The sequence below is a fragment of the Haliotis cracherodii genome, unplaced genomic scaffold (assembly GCF_022045235.1).
Source record: "Haliotis cracherodii isolate W230 unplaced genomic scaffold, xgHalCrac1.p SCAF_26, whole genome shotgun sequence".
Taxonomy (NCBI): Eukaryota; Metazoa; Mollusca; class Gastropoda; order Lepetellida; family Haliotidae; genus Haliotis; species Haliotis cracherodii.
The window spans coordinates 5,356,806-5,379,485 of NW_027266282.1; the positions used below are offsets into that span (position 1 = coordinate 5,356,806).

The 22,680-nt window shown below is 41.4% G+C and overlaps 2 protein-coding genes and 2 pseudogenes across 4 annotated transcripts in view; 3 read left to right on the top strand and 1 right to left on the bottom strand.

The window, feature by feature from the left end:
- Positions 1–1,679, top strand: part of LOC139473092 (uncharacterized) — a 33,907-nt gene extending 32,228 nt beyond the window's left edge. For both annotated transcript variants that reach the window (XM_071255612.1, XM_071255611.1), the window contains exon 9: positions 1,327–1,679. In XM_071255612.1, coding sequence (XP_071111713.1) covers positions 1,327–1,399 — 73 coding nt within the window. In that variant the 3' untranslated portion in view covers positions 1,400–1,679. The remainder of the gene's footprint in view (positions 1–1,326) is intronic.
- A 3,115-nt stretch (positions 1,680–4,794) lies between these two features.
- On the top strand, positions 4,795–6,238 carry LOC139472947 (uncharacterized; annotated as a pseudogene).
- Positions 6,239–6,713: 475 nt separating this feature from the next.
- Positions 6,714–9,628, top strand: LOC139473055 (integrase/recombinase xerD homolog; annotated as a pseudogene).
- Positions 9,629–16,670: 7,042 nt separating this feature from the next.
- The window catches only part of LOC139473016 (ribonuclease 3-like), a 40,632-nt gene continuing 34,622 nt past the window's right edge, over positions 16,671–22,680 (bottom strand). For both annotated transcript variants that reach the window (XM_071255520.1, XM_071255519.1), the window contains 3 exons: positions 21,387–21,493; positions 20,069–20,214; positions 16,671–17,803 (listed from right to left, as the gene is read on the bottom strand). In XM_071255520.1, the coding sequence (XP_071111621.1) occupies positions 17,703–17,803; positions 20,069–20,214; positions 21,387–21,493 (354 nt within the window). In that variant the 3' untranslated portion in view covers positions 16,671–17,702. The remainder of the gene's footprint in view (positions 17,804–20,068; positions 20,215–21,386; positions 21,494–22,680) is intronic.

Here is a 22,680-nt window from a genome sequence, read left to right on the forward strand (position 1 = left end):
ACAGTCAATCTCATTAAGATCAGACCTTAATTCTCGCTGACGCTGAACAAAGATCTGAAGACATCCCATAAGGGGTTGTGTCAGAACGACCTTTCATCCGACAAATCAGAGCGTCGCTTACCAGATTATGAAAGTGTCAGTCGGAATGTGATTTCTACCTCAAAATGCATAACAAGTGGTATTCTGAACAATACTTACGGGTTTAACGACTGAATCCATACAATCTAGATCATCTATTAGCCATTCCAGAATGTTCTTTTGTTCAGGTTTCAAATTTGTAATTGAGAATTTGTCAAAATATGTTTCGAAACTTAGTCGCCAATTTGAAATTGGTGCCGTAAAGAACAAGAAAGCTCCCTGCTGATTGGTCCATCCATTGGTCGGTTAAAGTTCGCCCAATGTCGGTCTGACGTGACCCGTGATGGGATGTCCTCAGATCTTTGTTTAGCGGTAGCGAGAACAAAGATCTGATTTTAATGAGATTGGGACATAGTAGACTGTACCCTCAAATATGACACATTTTCTCGGAAACAGCTAAGGACAAAAGGAAGACATTTTTTCTACATTATCATGTGATACTTTCAGCGAGTTTGCAAACCAATATGGAAAAAAAATATTTTACAGAGTTATGGGACTTTGATCTTTTGACATGGTGCACATTATCACCATGGGGACATGGAAAAAACTTTCGTACCAGGGTCCTACTCAGTACCCACCCGACCCGGGTACCCACAGGACTACCAGAACCCTTGGTTAGTCACGTGATATATTGTTTAATGACAAAAATTATCTTGAACTCTATGGTTACACTAAAGTCAATAATGTTCGCATTTCTATCTGGCAATGCACCCATTCCTTCTGATTTTTCATATGGTTGAATAAAGATATAACATAATTCAACTTTAGTGTATGAGTGACCAGATTGTTTCATACAAGTAGTTTTGCCAGGGCTGTGCTAAAAATGTTCCCAACCAGACATTTTGAGACATCTCCTGTGACCTACAGTGGGTACCCGGGTAGTAAATGAAAGACTTAAAGAATCAAATACCTTACTGCCCCGTGGGGATGCTGGGACAGAGGCGACATAATGGATCGGGTGGTCAGACTCGGTGACTTGGTTGATGGCGTGTCATCGCAATGGTGTGGATTGTAGCTCATAATATCAATCCCTGGATCGTCTTGTCAAGATACTGTGATCGCCTTGGAGGTTGCCACTGTATAACTGATATACTGCTCAGCATTGCATTAAACAAGAAGCAATGAAACAAACTATACATTGCCATCAATCGTTGTAAGTTCCACTTATTTGTTGTTATTTGTCCACAGGTGTGGAAGAAAAAGAAGACAGGAAAGCTCCCAGGAAGCTGAGGCAACCCCACACAAGTTACCAAGAAAATAATCCGGATTCTATCCTGTTCATGAGAAGACAATGCATGTGCAGCTCTCTTTCTTTCTTGTCTGCTGACACCAACCCAGCAGAGAGTCTGATTGATCTAAACTGTGTTGTTCCTGGTACATGATCTGTTCAGGCAATAAGTGTACCATTTACATCAAATGTGACTGCTTATATGCAGACTGATACGTTGATATTTTCAATGTATATATATGTATAGAGGAAACATGTAACTTTGAGTTTAGATGTACAAGTGTACAATACAGTTGGTTCCGTCTATGATACAGGTACAAAGCTTGTGTTCCGAATGTAGAGCATCATGTCATGTACCCAATATGTGTAGATATCTACTCAGTATAACTATGTATACCGCATTCACAGTATACAGCGCCCTGCTCCTATAAACAACGCCTCCTGACCAACTTCCATCTTCCTGAGGCAAGAGAGTTAACTGACTATAAAAGTCCAGTTTCCACCCTTGCCAAACCTGGCTGGTATTATGGAGTTACATTTTGGCTGGGCTAACAAGTCTATGCATAGTCCAATCAAAATCGCGTACCGAAATCGAAATCCTGTTCGTTAATTGTTGTGCAGATTTCGGTCGATTGCAGGATTTGCAAAGCATGTGCACAGCCAACCCGTTCCAAATCTTTTCATGTTTTTAATCAAGGTGCTCACGTGATTTGATGCATTTCGCGATGTAAGACCTGTTTTATCACAATATAGATCTTGATTATCGATCAGATCATCCTGACTCGGCACCACCCAAGTGATATGAGAAGTGGAATCTGATTAGTCCATAGGAGAGGCTTAGAAGGAACATAACTGTTGATAGCCACTGTTGGCGCTACAATCAAACCCAGTAATTCCAGCCTAGTTCGGCAAGGGTGGAAACTGGACTTTTAAAATCAGTTAACTCTCTGGCCACGGGAAGATGACCAACTTCTAGACAAATCTGTAAGTAATTATATAAGTGCCCCCAAGCTAAGACAGAAAATTTACACAACAGGCCATATATTTTCTTTTGTATATTACACATTTTATTAACACAGGAAACAACAGGGTAGAAGGGATAATGTGAAAAACATGTTAGTTTCACCGACCTTTCGAATTAAGTTTGCTAGTTTTGACTCAAAATGGAACTCGATATGTATGGTTTTAATAATTGCCCCCTTTGTAAATTTTCAAAGCACCCAGGGCGCTTATTATGGCAAATAGTGTATTGTTATTGTGGATGGACGATCTTTGATATTGTAATTTATGTTATTATCACACATGTTTTTGCCGATGTGCTTTGCTAATGACAGCTTGATTTATCTCTGCCGTGATGGTAGATGGTAGAAGTATCCATGGAAATGTTTTCTGTGTCACTTTGGGAGATGTATTTCATGAGAATTTTTAAGGGTTTCTTTTGTGTTTTTTAAACATTTGGCAAAATTGTATGGCCATATATATATTGTACTTTGCAGTGTTGTACAGGTAGATATAGAAATATTGAGGTAATTTAGTTACTTGTTTCAAATGTGTTTTAGACCCCAGTATTTTTGCAGAAAATATTTGAATAGTTATCTATTTTTATTTAAAATGGTGCTGTTTTTGTAGACATTTGGAACGGTTGACTACATATCCTGTATACCGTATTCGACATAATAAGCGCCCAGGGCGCTCTCAAAATTAGAAATAGGGGGCTCTTATTAGAATATATATTTTTGAGTTCAGAGAGCGTAAATTTCGTGGTTTATGCTGAAATGTTTATAAACGACAGATATATTTTTCCAGAAATTAATTGCCCATAATTAAGGGTGCATATAACAAACGTATTATGCACGAATAAATAGCCTTGTGTACATTTATCAATCAGAAGGGGTGCTAATTGGAATTGTTCACTAGCCAGTATATTAGCAAATATCGCCGTGGGCGCTTATTACGTCGAATACGGTATATACATCCTGTAGTTAGAAGTAGACCTAGTGTACACTACATACATACAGGATGTTGGCTGTTTCTTGTCAATAACATGTTCTAATACAAGTTGCAAGGAGAATTCTGTAGTAAAGGTAAAAAAAACAACAGATCACTATTTAATTACTGTATATATTTGACAAGACTCTCTGAGCCATTACTGTATATATTGGACAAGACTATCTGCACCATTACTGTACATTAAAAATAACTGAGTCATTATTGTATATATTTTTTATACTTTCTAAACCATTACTGTATACATTTTACAGGACCAATTAAGACATTACTGTATTTTTTAAAATATTTATGAGCCATTACTGGATATATTTGCTGTGACTGTCTATGCTATTATTGTATATATTTAATATAACTATCTGAGCCATTACTGGATATATTTGCTGTGACTGTCTATGCCATTACTGTATATATTTGACACAACTATCCAAACCATTACTGGATATACTTACTGTGACTGTCTATGCCATTACTGTACATATTTGACACAACTATCCAAACCATTACTGGATATATGTACTGTGACTGTCTATGCTATTACTGTATATATTTGATACAACTATCTGAGCCATTACTGGATATATTTACTGTGACTGTCTATGTTATTACTGTATATATTTGATACAACTATCTGAGCCATTACTGGATATATTTACTGTGACTGTCTATGCTATTACTGTATATATTTGATACAACTATCTGAGCCATTACTGGATATATTTACTGTGACTGTCTATGTTATTACTGTATATATTTGATACAACTATCTGAGCCATTACTGGATATATTTACTGTGACTGTCTATGCTATTACTGTATATATTTGACACAACTATCCAAACCATTACTGGATATATTTAACAAAAACTATTTGAGACATTACTGTATTTATTACCTACGGGGGCAAACATATCAGGTTGATAAAAATGTTATGTGCCCTAGGGTCACATCTCGTCATGATACTGTCTATTGTTTCAGTCTTCCGGACGGCAATGTTTACGTCATTTGAATCTTATTGTGATGTGAGGTCGGAATGTCACACTATAAACAAAGTAATAGCTGAAGATTGTCAATATCATTTGACAAATTGTGGTTCCGCTACTGTTGCAACTTGCTGTCCTTATACTGGTAAACACTAAATTCGGCTCTGTATGTAGACATCTTCCTCGGTAATAAACAGAACATTCGATTCGCGTTATGTCATACAATGTCTCGTGTCGTTAATATTGTATGATATGAACACTCAAATAACATCCTCTATATGTTATTAATAACTATTTAACCATTACTGTACAAGATCATCTGACCCATTGCTGCATATATTTGACAAGACTATCTGTGACTTGCTCTCCAGCTTTCAGCCGTACAACACATAGTTATATTCGAGCATTCATCTAGAGTTCGTTGCAATTACCATTAAGAATGCCACCAAAAAGACGGGCCGCCTTAAATCACCGCCTCGTAAGGAGCGGGAAAATTGCCAGGAGGGAACCAAGTGTCCGGCAAGCGACATCGGCTACTGGTAAGTCACGGAGATCAGCTAGATCTCCATTGCACGGACCCCCCTTGCCAAGTGTACAAATAGCTGCTAACTTGCTAGTTGAAGCAGATGATTCGGACAATTCAAACGTTCTCCCGCGAGTCGATCACGGAGACATCGAAGAGCCCCAACAAGTGGTGTCGCCCGTTCCGTCGATGCTAGCTATATCGAGCCAACTCAACAGCATACTGGATATGCTAGGCAAACGGATGGCCCAAGATACTTCTCGGAGCTTTACTGGCATGCGAGGGGTAAGTACAAATGATCTGGGGGTAACGGGGTCGGTGGTATCAAGAAATCCCGATGTGTTGTCATTTAGCAGTGCACACTCGGGCGAGCCGGGAGTTTCCCGTGACGTCACACCACGTGCAGAGGCAGGAGCGGGGTCAACCAATCAGGGAACAGGGGATTCCCTGACCTTCCAGGCGGATGCTATCAGCGCTCACGTCCGTCAAGTTGTACGGGAGAGAGTATGGAGAGGGGAGTTTGTGGAGTTGACTACATTGTTGCCAGGCGCACAGTCGCATGACGATGACGATGCATTTAAGATGCAGATGGATTCGTCGGGTAATCTGCGATTCTCGCCGACCAAGCCGGCTAACGCCAGGGCATTAAGCATAGGCCAATGGACGTCAGCTTTCCACATATATATGAGCATTTACGTGGTGAAACATTTTTGTCAGTCCACCATACAGGGCATGTTGGCATACATGGAAACAATCCGTAATGCCGCAGTCCGCTCCGGGGGTTTTGGCTGGTCAAACTACGACCAGCAATTCCGACACCGTATGGCACGAGACCCAATTCGGGAGTGGGGCAAGATAGACGGTGAATTGTGGTTGAAGCACATGACACCGACTATGTCCCGTGTTCAAGAAAATAAGACTGAACGCTTTACAGTGCCTTTCAGCAGGGGCCGTGACTTTACAGTCAACGCATGCTGGGACTACAACAGGTCAAGGTGCGCCAGGCCAGAATGCAAGTTTATTCATAAATGCTCCAATTGTGGCGAGCAACATCCCGCCTATTCTTGCTTTCGCGCAAAGGGGGGTCGTAGACCCTCCAAACAACTTAACTCCACACAGGCGACCCATGCTAAAGGCACTGGCCCCAACTCCACTCATACTCACTAGATTAAAGCGACATTTGCAACTGTACAAGCATTCTAACCATGCCCATGCCATTTATTTATTACAAGGTTTGGAATCAGGTTTTCAACTGGAATATAGTGGGGCACGCCTAAGTCGTTGGTCTGAGAATCTACGCTCAGCCAGGGATCCCATTTTACAAGAGATAGTAGCTGCCAAATTGAAAAAGGAAGTACAATTAGGTAGGGTGGCAGGTCCTTTTGAAACGCCGCCCCTGCTGAACCTACAAGTTTCACCCATCGGTCTCGTACCCAAAAAGCAAACGGGTAAGAATCAGTCCTTGCTGGAGACAGACGATTTTCGTTTAATACACCACCTTTCTTATCCTCAAGGCAGATCAATCAACGACAACATAGACAGCGAAGCATGCTCCGTGTCATATGCACGGTTCGACGAGGCTGTCAGTATGGTACAGCAACTTGGTCCAAATGCTCTACTTGCAAAATTTGATGTGAAATCGGCTTTCAGGATTATGCCGGTACACCCTCAGGACTTTGAGTTGCTAGGCTTGTGCTTTCAAGGTAAATACTACTTTGATAAATGCTTGCCGTTTGGCTGTTCCATATCATGCTCAGTGTTTGAAAAATTCAGCACCTTTTTGCAATGGTGTGTCCAGCAAAAGTTGCCTAACGGCCAACTCATGCATTACCTTGATGATTTTCTCACAGGCGGAACTGCAGGAACGAAAGACTGTGGTGACAACCTTGATACATGTCTCAGTACTTTCCAGGAGCTGGGCGTACCCGTAGCACATGAGAAGACAGTAGGTCCAGCATCCTGCTTAACATTCCTAGGTCTTGAAATCGACACAGTCAGGATGCAGGTTAGAATACCACAGGAAAAGATTGTAAATATCAACGCCATCATACACGATATGCTGGCCTCAGGTAAGCACAAAGTGACCCGTAAAGCTTTGCAGTCTCTGGTGGGTAAGCTAAATTTCATGTGCCGGGCAATACCCATGGGTAGACCGTTTTGCCGCAGACTGATTGACGCCTATACAAAGGTAAGTCATCAAGCACACCGTGTTCGCATCACGCGGGGAGTTCGGGAGGACCTAGAGGTTTGGCTCGGGTTCTTGGGGGAATTTAACGGTGTGTCGGTTTTTCAGAATAAAGAGTGGGCTGACAATACATGTCTACAGCTGTTTACTGACGCAGCCAGCACTGTGGGGTTCGGCGCATACTATAACGGGAACTGGGCAAACGGGCTCTGGTCCCGTGAGTGGGTGGAGGACGGTTCGACTCGTGACATGACACTGCTGGAGTTGTTTCCGATTGTGCTGTCAGTTTGTCTGTGGGGGACAGCCTTTGCTAACAGGAAAGTACTTTTCTTTTGTGATAACCAAGCGGTAGTGTCAATAATAAATAAACAGTCTTCAAAGGCACCCAGAATCATGTCACTGATTAGGCAGCTAGTGCTGCAGTGCCTCAAACACAACATTTTGTTCAAGGCCAGATATATAACAACACACGACAATATTATCGCAGATGCACTGTCGAGATTTCAGTGGGAACGATTCCGCAATGCAGCTCCATCAGCCAATCTGCATCCCACACCACTTCCAGACAATCTCTGGCAGGGCTAACAATCGAGGCAGAGAGGCTCCTTCAGCGATCATTGGCGGCAAACACGTGGGCAACTTACCAGGCAGGAACCCAAGCATTGCAAGCATTCAGGGCATCACAAAACCTGGGAGATGTCTGGCCGGTTCCAATAGCTCATCTGGTACATTTCATTGCTCACCTGTCAGTGTCAGGACATGCACCGAGTACGGTAAGAACGTATATGGCCGGTATCTCAACGTACCATAGGCTACACAGCATGGAAGACCGCACCGGCCACTTTATTATTACTAAAATGATTACGGGGATGCAAAAGTGTCAGGGGAGGCAGGATCACAGAAAACCAATAACAATAGACCTGCTCAAAGTAATTGTAAACAACCTGCAATTTGTCTGCTCTTCTACCTATGAAGTAAGATTGTTCAAAGCAGTATATTGCTTGGCCTTCTTTGGTTTCTTTCGGGTGAGTGAACTCGTGCAAACCAAACTTTCTCAGCCAGGGTGCGCTTTCTTGGACCTAGAAGTCCAAGACACGTCTAAGACAGTAACAGTCGCTCTAAGGCATTCAAAAACGGACAGGCACTCACATGGCATAGTTGTTTCCATTTCCGCCATACCTGGCCACAATCTGTGTCCAGTGGCTGCAGTTAAAGCATACCTAATAGTTCGATCACAGGGTCAGACTCAAGCTTTCGTACACTTTGATAAATCTCCCCTGACCAGGTATCAATTTCAGGCCGTGCTAAAAAGAGCACTGGCGCATAGCGGCATCTGCACAGCAGCATACTCTTCGCATTCCTTCAGGATTGGCGCAGCAACAACAGCAGCCGGTAACGGAGTGAGTTCAGATTTGATACAGCACTTTGGTAGGTGGGGGTCAGAATGTTATAAAAGCTATATACGCATACCTGCAAACATTTAAATCGCCAACCATACAAGAACGGTTTTCTTCCTATTGATTCATGTTTTCAGTATGGTTGATTGGGTCCAGCTTCCTGACCCGGGCGAGAGAGCACCTACAGGACAGTGACTTCGGTATTCCAGGGGGATGTCTCTGGTTGGCAAGGGGCGGCATGAGGTGGGAGGAGCTGACCGAGCTGATAGATGCCCAGGTCAAAGCAATGCAGACACCACCAAAGGCGGTGGTGATTCACCTTGGTTCGAACGACCTGGGAAAGGTAACCACGTGTCAGCTATATCATGAGATCAAGCTGGCACTCCTGAGGATACACCTCCTCCTACCTGGTGCGGTCATTCTGTGGTCAGACATGCTGCCACGAAGGTACTGGCATGTAGCCAGCCGTGCCCGGGACCTGGACGGGGCCAGGCAGAAGCTGAACAGACGAGTCGGGAACAGGGCCCGTGAGCTTGGGGGGATACGGGTTCCCCACACAGTGTTCAACCGGCAGGAGCAGCAACTGTACCTGCGTGACGGGGTTCATTTGTCACCGGCCGGACTTGATCTTTTCACACAAAATATTGGCAGCTCCCTTTCCGCGGTATGCTTGTAGGAAACATTTTCAGTATAGGATAACACGGTGGGTGTACATGAGCGCGAATGGTCGTGGTTGTGGGGAAGCACCTTGGTGCTTGTGGCGGGGTGCTGGTGGACTGCATTACAAGTTACATTTGGCGTCTTGGGATACATCCCAAATTATAAATTATTTAGGATAGGGTTACCCGCTTTACAGCAGGAACCAATTTATCCATTCTGCTTTACAGCAGATGGCTTAGCGTCCGCTTTACAGCGGATGGTCAGCTTGGCAACAATAGTTGCCCTCGCTCATGGTTTGGCAATGGTACTTGCCTGGCAGCGATAGCTGCATAGCAACATGGGTTGCTTGGCAACGGTAGTTGCAGGGCAGCGGGCGCTGCATTGGTAAGCAACATGGGTTGCTTGGCAACGGTAGTTGCAGGGCAGCAGGCGCTGCATTGGTAAGCAACATGGGTTGCTTGGCAACGGTTGTTGCAGGGCAGCGGTTGCTGCAGTTGGGGTTGCTTAACAGGGGTTAAGCTCATTGCTGTAGTCCACCAGTACCTCCACATCCGCGACCATTTCATCCAATAATATCTCTTGTCTTAATTTGAAGCTCCGCTATCATGCATGATGGCGGAGCCTGTCATAATGGAGCCATGTCCTTATATAATAGCATTTAGTGATTAGAACTAAATGCCTTTATGTTAGGCTTGGCACAGTTGCTAATAATATTACAGCGAAATACCTTCATTCCGTGCGGCTACGTGCCGTTTTGCATGGTGCCATCGTCTCTGGCCTAGATCCGCTCTTGGCACGTCCGGTAAAGGAGCGTTTGTTTATATTTTCTATGACCTGTTGTAGCGTGACATCAGCTCACGCAGCACTTGCTCTCCAGCTTTCAGCCGTACAACACATAGTTATATTCGAGCATTCATCTAGAGTTCGTTGCACCCACCCACCCACCCTGTTATCCTTAATTCCAAGTTATTCAAGCTTTGCAGTTGTCAATTGGTGGAATTTTACTGGAGCATAATGTTTGTATATAATGATGTTGTCATGAATAAAATGTTGCGGATGGGCGGGGTGCTGGTGGACTGCATTACAAGTTACATTTGGCGTCTTGGGATACATCCCAAATTATAAATTATTTAGGATAGGGTTACCCGCTTTACAGCAGGAACCAATTTATCCATTCTGCTTTACAGCAGATGGCTTAGCGTCCGCTTTACAGCGGATGGTCAGCTTGGCAACAATAGTTGCCCTCGCTCATGGTTTGGCAATGGTACTTGCCTGGCAGCGATAGCTGCATAGCAACATGGGTTGCTTGGCAACGGTAGTTGCAGGGCAGCGGGCGCTGCATTGGTAAGCAACATGGGTTGCTTGGCAACGGTAGTTGCAGGGCAGCAGGCGCTGCATTGGTAAGCAACATGGGTTGCTTGGCAACGGTTGTTGCAGGGCAGCGGTTGCTGCAGTTGGGGTTGCTTAACAGGGGTTAAGCTCATTGCTGTAGTCCACCAGTACCTCCACATCCGCGACCATTTCATCCAATAATATCTCTTGTCTTAATTTGAAGCTCCGCTATCATGCATGATGGCGGAGCCTGTCATAATGGAGCCATGTCCTTATATAATAACTATTTAACCATTACTGTACAAGATCATCTGACCCATTGCTGCATATATTTGACAAGACTATCTGAGCCTTTACTGTGTATTTGACAAGAACATCTGAGCCATTATTGTATATATTTGACAAAAACTATATGAGACATTACTGTATACTTGTATTTGACAGGGCTATCCGATCCATTACTGAATATATTTGACAAGACTATCTTTGTGATCACTGTATTAATAATATTTATCTGAAACACTTCTTTATACTTGACAAGACCATGTGAGCAAATAGAGTATATGATTGAAGGACATTTTGAGCCATTATTGTACATATTTGAAAAGACTATATGAGTCATTATTGTATACATTTGACAAGATTTTCCGAGCCAGTACTATTTAAACAATTACTGTACAAGACTATCTGATCCATTACTGTCTATATTTGACAAGACTATCTGTGCAATGTACCAAGACTGAACCATCACTGTATGTTAATAATATTTATCTGTGCCATTACTGTATATATTTGACAAGACTATCTGTGCGATGTACCAAGACTGAGCCATCACTGTATATTAAAGATATTTATCTGAGCCATTACTGTCTATATTTGACAAGACTATCTGTGCAATGTACCAAGACTGAACCATCACTGTATATTAATAATATTTATCTGAGCCATTACTGTATATATTTGACAAGACTATCTGTGCGATGTACCAAGACTGAACCATCACTGTATGTTAATAATATTTATCTTATCCATTACTGTCTATATTTGACAAGACTATCTGTGCAATGTACCAAGACTGAGCCATCACTGTATATTAAAGATATTTATCTGTGCCATAACTGTCTATATTTGACAAGACTATCTGTGCGATGTACCAAGACTGAACCATCACTGTATATTAATAATATTTATCTGAGCCATTTCTGTATATATTTGACAAGACTATCTGTGCAATGTACCAAGACTGAACCATCACTGTATATTAATAATATTTATCTGTGCCATTACTGTATATATTTGACAAGACTATCTGTGCAATGTACCAAGACTGAGCCATCACTGTATATTAAAGATATTTATCTGTGCCATAACTGTCTATATTTGACAAGACTATCTGTGCGATGTACCAAGACTGAACCATCACTGTATATTAATAATATTTATCTGAGCCATTTCTGTATATATTTGACAAGACTATCTGTGCAATGTACCAAGACTGAGCCATCACTGTATATTAATAATATTTATCTGTGCCATTCCTGTATATATTTGACAAGACTATCTGTGCGATGTACCAAGACTGAACCATCACTGTATATTAATAATATTTATCTTATCCATTACTGTCTATATTTGACAAGACTATCTGTGCAATGTACCAAGACTGAGCCATCACTGTATATTAATAATATTTATCTGTGCCATTACTGTATATATTTGTAAAGACTATCTGTGCAATGTACCAAGACTGAACCATCACTGTATGTTAATAATATTTATCTGTGCCATTACTGTCTATATTTGACAAGACTATCTGTGCGATGTACCAAGACTGAGCCATCACTGTATATTATTAATATTTATCTTATCCATTACTGTCTATATTTGACAAGACTATCTGTGCAATGTACCAAGACTGAACCATCACTGTATATTAATAATATTTATCTGTGCCATTACTGTCTATATTTGACAAGACTATCTGTGCGATGTACCAAGACTGAGCCATCACTGTATGTTAATAATATTTATCTGTGCCATTACTGTCTATATTCGACAAGACTATCTGTGCGATGTACCAAGACTGAGCCATCACTGTATATTAATAATATTTATCTGATCCATTACTGTATACTTGTATTTGACAGGGCTATCCGATCCATTACTGAATATATTTGACAAGACTATCTGTGTGATCACTGTATTAATAATATTTATCTGAAACACTTCTTTATACTTGACAAGACCATGTGAGCAAATAGAGTATATGATTGAAGGACATTTTGAGCCATTATTGTACATATTTGAAAAGACTATATGAGTCATTATTGTATACATTTGACAAGATTTTCCGAGCCAGTACTATTTAAACAATTACTGTACAAGACTATCTGATCCATTACTGTCTATATTTGACAAGACTATCTGTGCGATGTACCAAGACTGAGCCATCACTGTATATTAATAATATTTATCTGAGCCATTTCTGTCTATATTTGACAAGACTATCTGTGCGATGTACCAAGACTGAACCATCACTGTATATTAATAATATTTATCTGAGCCATTACTGTCTATATTTGACAAGACTATCTGTGCAATGTACCAAGACTGAACCATCACTGTATATTAAAGATATTTATCTGTGCCATTACTGTCTATATTTGACAAGACTATCTGTGCGATGTACCAAGACTGAACCATCACTGTATATTAATAATATTTATCTGAGCCATTACTGTATATATTTGACAAGACTATCTGTGCAATGTACCAAGACTGAGCCATCACTGTATATTAATAATATTTATCTGTGCCATTACTGTCTATATTTGACAAGACTATCTGTGCGATGTACCAAGACTGAGCCATCACTGTATATTAATAATATTTATCTGAGCCATTTCTGTATATATTTGACAAGACTATCTGTGCAATGTACCAAGACTGAACCATCACTGTATATTAATAATATTTATCTGTGCCATTCCTGTATATATTTGACAAGACTATCTGTGCGATGTACCAAGACTGAACCATCACTGTATATTAATAATATTTATCTTATCCATTACTGTCTATATTTGACAAGACTATCTGTGCAATGTACCAAGACTGAACCATCACTGTATATTAATAATATTTATCTGTGCCATTACTGTCTATATTTGACAAGACTATCTGTGCGATGTACCAAGACTGAGCCATCACTGTATATTAATAATATTTATCTGAGCCATTACTGTATATATTTGACAAGACTATCTGTGCAATGTACCAAGACTGAGCCATCACTGTATATTAATAATATTTATCTGTGCCATTACTGTCTATATTTGACAAGACTATCTGTGCGATGTACCAAGACTGAGCCATCACTGTATATTAATAATATTTATCTGAGCCATTACTGTATATATTTGACAAGACTATCTGTGCGAGGTACCAAGACTGAACCATCACTGTATGTTAATAATATTTATCTGCGCCATTACTTTATACTTGACAGGACTACCAGAGCAGATAGTGTTTATGATTAAGGACATTCTTAGCCTTAACTGTAAACTGGTATATTTGCTGGGCCTATCTGAGCCATTACTGTATAGATTTTATGTAACTATCTGAACCATTTCTGTGTATATTTGACAAGACTATCTGATCCATTGCTGTACATTTAAAATAACAAAGTCATTACTGTATATATTTTATAAAACTATCTAAAACATTACTGTATATATACTTTACAGGACTATCTGAGACATTACTGTATTTTTTTAAATACCATCACAACTATCTGATCCATTGCTGTATATATTTGACAAGACTATCTGTGCGATGTACCAAGACTGAGCCATCACTGTATATTAATAATATTTATCTGAGCCATTACTGTATATATTTGACAAGACTATCTGTACGATGTACCAAGACTGAGCCATCACTGTATGTTAATTTTTTTTAATCTGATCCATTACTGTATATATTTGACAAGATTATCTGTATATTTCAAATAATTATCTGTGCCATTACTGTATATAAAGACCATCAGTCATTGTTGTATATATCTGACAAGATTATCAGATTATTTATTATTATTGTAAAGGACATACTCATTCATTTCTGTGTATGTGTGTGTGTGTTTTGAAAATAAATGAATGTCCATTTAGATGTTTGAAGCAAAGAATCTATTAACAAGGAAATAAATGAATATTTCCATGAATATATATATAATGAAGTAAGGCTTGATAACAGCTGAGATATCTTGACATACTTCACGATATTCATCCATGATGAAAATGTAAAGAATATATCAATAGCTATCTATATCAGTCTATCTGAGCCATAACTGTATATCTAAGATAACCGAGTCATTATCGTATATATTTGACATGACTATCTGATCTATCATTGTAAATAGATTTAACATATCGACTCGAGTGAATACTGTATATATGTTATATACCTATCTAAACCAGTAAGTCTTTGTTTCTGGCAGAGGTTCCTAATGAATATGGTAACTATCAAAACCATTAGTGTATATATTTTATATAACTACCAAAACCGTTACTGTATGTATTTGACAAGAAGATCCATGCCATTACTCAAAATTTGACAAAACTGTCTGTATACTTTATACTGGGCGCTTATTACATGCAGTGAAGCTAGATGAGATATCTTGACATACTTCACAATATGTCATCCATGATGAAAATGTAAAGAATGAGGTTCATAAACAGATTGCATATGGCAGAGTTCATGGAGCACACATGCTGTTCCTGGCTTCATTAGAAGTCTTCTATATCTTTGTCTTAAATGTCTGATATATCGGATCATGCGTACACTACAGGGATACATGCTATTGTTGTTCAGGTGTGCCGGGGGCAGTCATAAGGTTGTATATATGTGCCTGCTTGGAATTGATAACAACACGAAATACATTCAATCAATCTTGTACCTGGAGCAGCAGTTATCTAAAAAGTTTGCCTCTTTTTACATCTTCTTTCAACTTCTGAATCCCCATGTTTATTTTGGGAATCATACTGATCATTGACATGTTTAAATGCTTTTGACGTTTTCTGTCTCAGCAATAGAAACTAACACTCTCAGTCCGCTAATCCTTATAATGACACATAGCAAAACCTGTTAAAAGGGAAAAATTCTACTCGTCCTGACAATACTTGAACTAGTGGGCATTTTGGCAAGGACTACATGACTATTGCCAAATCTATTGCTAATGCAAATGTTATTTACTCAAAAATCAATGTGGTACATTCTGTTGTCGAGTTGGATGTGTCGAATCATGGATAAGTCACCATTTTGTCTTGTCCTCAGATCACGACTATTAACTATTATTGATATACATATATGTAGATGTCAACCTGACATTGTTATAATTTTTTATACAGTCAACTACGAATGTATCATTGTTCAATATGCTTAAACTGCAAAATGGGCCTCATCCTCTGCATCCCTTGATCAAGATGTATGTTGTTAGTACATTACTGTCAATTTCAGAAATATAAACTGATAAAAAACTACTAGAACAATTCCGGCACTTGCATCCATCTGCGTCCTATCCATCTGGTTGCACTGATGTCAGTAAATATTGTCAGCTAATACCAAGTGAGAACTGTTGATACCAACGTGTATCAATGTAAATAAAGTTCTTCCATTGTCCTATCTTCATCCTTCCAGTGTCTTTGTGATGAGTTGTGAGATACATTGTTGAGGCAATAACTTTATCACTCCAATCATTCGGGATTTGATTGAAAGGTGCATTGAACAATATTTCAGTTATATCACAGCATGTCAGCTATCCGTCACACTTTGTAACCAACAAGACTTCACCAGTACTATACTATTTCGGAGAAGTTAAGGACCACCCGATTCTTTCATATTAGTATTATGGTTAGCAATATTCCAGCAATGTCATGGCGGGGGAGACAAGAAAAGGGCTTCACACATTGTACCCATGTCATGAATCGAACCCGGGTCCTCGGTGTGACGAGCGAACGCTTTAACCACTAGGCTACCTGGCCGTCCCTTATTACCTTGACAGATTAACTATAGTAATATGAAAGCATAAGGTGGTCTTTTAACTTCTTTTGAGTAGTATATCTTAAAACAGAGATGCTGAGGAGGGATACTGTCCCTGAACCCCCACCAAGTGGTCTTGATGTCTGGAGAATCACAACAACACAAGACTACAATAAGCGTTTTTACTGTGGCATCAAAAGACCATGTGATGTATGTACAATGAACAATAGTAAACCGTGGCAAAATAGATATAAAATAGACAGCACAGCTGCATGATTCAAAAACATCATGTTTACAGGGAAGAGACAGCACAATTTATTCTCACATCCGTCCATTTCATTTTGCTATTACACCCAAGGGGAAATACATCGAAGACAGGATTGCAGGTTTCACAAAATAATCACTTCCACTCACTGTTCAACCTGACATACAACTGGCACACCTCACAGAACTGTGGCTGATGCTACAAGACAGACACATATGTATATACTAGCACTCTGATATAGAACACATCAACAGCATCTTGGATGTTTACATGATTTCATTTGTGATTTACTGGAGACCTGATGCGATAAATCGCCCCTTCTCTTTGGATCAATGACTCTCACCTTTGTCTAGTGTACCAAACATGAGAAAGCCTTTCCCCTACTCTCATGTTCCAGACATCAGAAAGGATTTCTCATAGCTTGCCTATCTGGACATGAGAAAGTCTTTCACTTCCCCTAGGCCTGCGTTCCTGACAACAGGCAACCTTTTATTTAGTTTTGTGGTCCATACACAAGAAAGCCTTTCCCTTATTTTAGGTTCTGGAGAAATGAAAGCCTATCCCTTGGTTTTTGTAATCTGGACACGAGAAAGCATTCCCTCACAGTGATGGTCCCGACAACGATAAGCATTTTCCTTAGCTTTTGTTTTCCACACAAGAGAAAGACCTTCCCTTCCCTCGGGTGCATATTTTGGAAAAACAGAAAGCTTCTCATTTAGTTTAGTGTTCCAAACAAGAGAAAGCCTTTCCTTTCCCCTAGGTTCATGTTCTGGATAACAGAAACACAAAAATTTCCATAGTTTTGTGTTCTGGATATAATAAGTCCCTCGCTTAAGTTTGCATTCATCTTCAGACAAGAATACATCCAGTTGTTTGTTGTCCCTGCTGACAAGACAAAGTCTTTCTGGTTCTTCCTTTGTGTACATACATGTTTTCCTTTCTTAATTTTTCAGTCATGTGAGCTGTCACCTTGTCGCTTGCTCTGTTTTCGTTTCCGCTTGTGCCTTGTCTGCAGGTACCGTTTCTGATGAGCCAATATTGGGAACAATTCTGCAAAACGAAAAAAGGACTTATTAACGCATACAAGATGAAGAATGTATGATCATTGCAGGCAAAAATCTTAAGGATGGATTTACCCAAAATCTATTCACTAATTTCACAGTAGCTTTCAACATCTTAATACAAAATTCATGTAGAAAAGTTTCCATTAAGGTATCACATAATAGGGGCTCGGATGGGATCTAAAAAGTCATTGGACCCTTAATATAGATTTTTAGCCATACCACAAGAGACATTATTGATTTAGATATCGGTAACCGGATGTGTCATTAATAATTATAAACAATGTACAATTTATTCACAGTCTCTCACAGTTGCAAAACTCCCAATAGTTTCACACACATAGAGGGCTATGCTGTGAAATGAACTTGTAAAGATGACGAACATAAAACTAGGGGTTAATGATTATCACTTCACCAAGCACTAATTAAAACCTCGTTCTAAAATTGAGTACCTATTCATGAGTGATAGTCACTCGATTATCGCAGCAGTCAGCAGTATTCCAGTTATAAAGGAAGCCTGAAAGGTCTCACAGTCAGTCAAGTCTCACAGCAGTCAGGTCAGGTCTCACAGCAGTCAGGTCACACAGCCAATCAGGTCAGGTCTCACAGCAGTCAGGTCACACAGCCAATCAGGTCAGGTCTCACAGCAGTCAGGTCACACAGCCAGTCAGGTCAGGTCACACTGTCAGGTCAGGCCACACAGCCAGTCATGTCAGACAATCAGTCAGGTCAGGTCACACTGTCAGGTCAGGTCACACAACCAGTCATGTCCGACAATCAGTCAGGTCAGGTCACACAACCAGCCATGTCCGACAATCAGTCAGGTCAGGTCATGTCACACTGTCAGGTCAGGTCACACAACCAGTCATGTCCGACAATCAGTCATGTCAGACAATCAGTCATGTCAGACAATCAGTCAGGTCAGGTCACACTGTCAGGTCAGGTCACACTGTCAGGTCAGGTCAGACTGCCAGTCAGGCCACACAGCCACACAGGTCACACAGCCACACAGGTCACACAGCCACACAGGTCAAACAACCAGTCAGGTCACATAGCCACACAGGTCACACAGCCACACAGGTCACACAGCCACACAGGTCAAACAACCAGTCAGGTCACACAGCCATTTAGGTCACACAGTCAGTCAAATCACATAACCAGTCAGGTGAGGTCACACAACCAGTCAGGTCACACTGTCAGGTCAGGTCACACTGCCAGTCAGGTCACACAACCAGTCAGGTCACACTGTCAGGTCAGGTCACACTGCCAGTCAGGTCACACAGCGAGTCAGGTCACACTGTCAGGTCAGATCACACAACCAGTCAGGTCACAGAGCCAGTCAGGTCACACAGCCAGTCAGGTCACACAACCAGTCAGGTCACACAGCCAGTCAGGTCACACTGTCAGGTCAGGTCACACAACCAGTCAGGTCACACAACCACTCAGGTCACACTGCCAGTCAGGTCACAGAGCCAGTCAGGTCACACTGCCAGTCAGAACACACTGCCGGTCAGATCACACTGTCAGGTCAGGTCACACAACCAGTCAGGTCACAAAACCACTCAGGTCACAAAGCCAGTCGGGTCACACAGCCAGTCGGGTCACACAACCAGTCGGGTCACACTGCCAGTCAGGTCACACAGCCAGTCAGGTAACACTGTCAGGTCAGGTCACACTGCCAGTCAGGCCACACAGGTCACACAGTCAGGTCACACAACCAGTCAGGTCACACTGTCAGGTCAGGTCAGGTCACACAACCAGTCAGGTCACACAACCACTCAGGTCACACTGCCAGTCAGGTCACACAGCCAGTCAGGTAACACTGTCAGGTCAGGTCACACTGCCAGTCAGGCCACACAGGTCACACAGTCAGGTCACACAGCCAGTCAGGTCACACTGTCAGGTCAGGTCACACAACCAGTCAGGTCACACAACCACTCAGGTCACACTGCCAGTCAGGTCACACAGCCAGTCAGGTCACACTGCCAGTCAGGTCACACAGCCAGTCAGGTCACACTGCCAGTCAGGTCACACAGCCAGTCAGGTCACACAACCAGTCAGGTCACACAGCCAGTCAGGTCACACAACCAGTCAGGTCACAGAGCCAGTCAGGTCACACAGCCACACAGGTCAGAAAACCAGTCAGGTCAGGTCACACAGGGTAACCGCTCTAACCCCACCAGTCTGCTCTTCCCACATGCCTGGGGTACCGGGGCAGACCGCACTCCCACAGGGAACACAAACCCTTCCTTACCTGCTCTATTCTGCAAAGCATTAGTGGCTGCCTTCATCTCTGCCCGCTGGATGCTGTGACCCATGCCCGTGGCTAGCCGCTCGCCCCGGAAGTACACTGCCACCACGTACTGCCTCGTGTTGGTCGGACCACGAGACTCTATGACCCTGTGGAGAAATTGTGATAATGATGACACGTGTTCCACATATGCCTGATCAACATGCTCACAAGCTCTTGAGGGCAGATTATGCATGTATAATATATATATCAATTGTGTAGGATTTCTCATGTCCTTAGGGAGACCACATAGATTGGAGCTTTCTCTAAAGCCTGCCATAGTTTTTGGGTCAGACAACACTTATTTAGGTATGTCTGTCTCTCTCACTGTCAGACAAAACTTACTTACAGTGAGTGAGTTGCTTTCAGCAGTATTACAGTTATGTCATGGCTTGTCAGCATAATGTGGGAGGAAAGCCTAAAGTGATGCAGGTCTCAGATGTTTACCACTTCGGTGAAACCCACGAGCACAGGGATGCAACTCTGCACAGCAAATCGCGGCGCACTTACTTACAGACAGGTATGTCTGGCGCTACACCATCCAGCTCTCAGGGTCAGACAACACTTACTTATAGACAGGTATGTCTTGGTGAGTGAGTGAGTATGGTCTTACACAGCTTTTAGCAATATTCCAGCAATATCACGGTAGGGGACACCAAAAATGGGCTTCACACATTGTACCCATGTCGGGAATCGAACCCGGGTCTTCGGTGAACGCTTTAACCACTAGGCTACCCGACCGCCCCTAGGTATGTCTGGCTCTCTCAGGGTCAGACAACACTTACGTATAGACAGGTATGTGTGGGTGAGTGACTGAGGATGGTTTTACGATGCTTTTAGCAATATTCTAGCAATATCATCTTGGGGGGACACCAGAAATGGGCTTCACATATTGAACCCATGTCAGAGTCGAACCCGGGTCTTACGCTTTAACCACTAGGCTACCTGACCGCCCCTAGGTATGTCTGGCTCTCTCAGGGTCAGACAACACTTACTTATAGACAGGTATGTCCGGCTCTCTCAGGGTCAGACACCACTTACTTATCGACAGGTATGTCTGGCTCTCAGTGTCAGACAACACTTACTTATAGACAGGTATGTCCGGCTCTCTCAGGGTCAGACACCACTTACTTATTGACAGGTATGTCTGGCTCTCAGTGTCAGAGAACACTTACTTATAGACAGGTATGTCAGGCTCTCCACCGTCCAGCTCTCTCAGTGTCAGACAACACTTACTTATAGACAGGTATGTCCAGCTCTCTCAGGGTCAGACAACACTTACTTATAGACAGGTATGTCCGGCTCTCCACCGTCCAGCTCTCTCAGGGTCAGACAACACTGCTGTAACTGAGACTTGGGGTCATTCCAGTCCTGGTTCATGATGAACATCTGGAAGAGCAATTTGGTTTGCTTTTATTATCATATCTGACATATCAATAAGGCTACTTTCTTTTTTTCTTTCTATAAAATCAGGACAGTTGTATAGCTTAGTGGTTGAGGCATTTTCTCCTTACACTTAGGCCTGGGTTTGGTTCTACCATATGGGTACTACAGATAGTCACAGACACAACATTTACACAAGACTTCCCTGTCATTCCTTGTATACATCAGGCCACACTTTTTAATCTTATGTTTCACAGATATATTTCAGCTTTTCCACACATGGTCAGTTGAAATAAAATAAATGTCAATTAATTATTTATTTATTTATATGAAAGTCATTTTGCTGTAGACTTAAAACTGCAGGTGGCCCTTTGAATCAGTGGAAGTAGACATGGACTATATATAAAATTATAACAGGGTTATCATCTAAGAGGGTTTGTATTTCTAGCGGGAGACATTCTTAGACTGGCTGCTTTTCAGTAGGGGCAGCGAGCCTGTAAAACAAAAATATAACAAATGTGTAGCCTAACCTATTCAAACATCAAAACAATAGGTATCATTGTTATGATTCTAAGAAACTATCTCTGTTACATCATTTCCATGGCTGTCATCACACTAAATAAATCTTCAAATTTTCAACAGAAGTCCTCTTCACTGTCACCTATCAATAATCAGTTGTGCAAGTAATAGTATCTTGCTGCTTGAGCCTCTTCCTGTGTACTAGTGTCAACAACGAACTTTGTTGCCACACTATGATTAAATCTTCTCTACGAACATTAAAGTTATTGTTCTCAGAAGCTTATTGGAGATTGAAAACAAACAACAACTTGTTTCTCAAAATTTGACTTTAATTGTTATATCTAAAACAATTATTCCACACAATATGGTAAGAAGTATAATTTCCAAAGTTGTACTTAATCATGTTAACATTGTTTTTTATTCTTGATAAATGATAATAATAGACGTTTTTGTGCTCGTTGCAGACATCTGTAGTCTACTGACTTGCAGTCACATGTACAAGTGACCCTGTCTTGGGCAGTACTCTACTGTCCCATTTGCTGTACTTGTTTGGCCTGCTGATACATAGCTGGAATACTGTTGCAGCATCAGCAAACCTAAAAAGCATGGATCACAATGCGGGCTGCATCCTGGCACAACGAAATTCTGTCAAGTGAACTGCAGATCTTTCGATG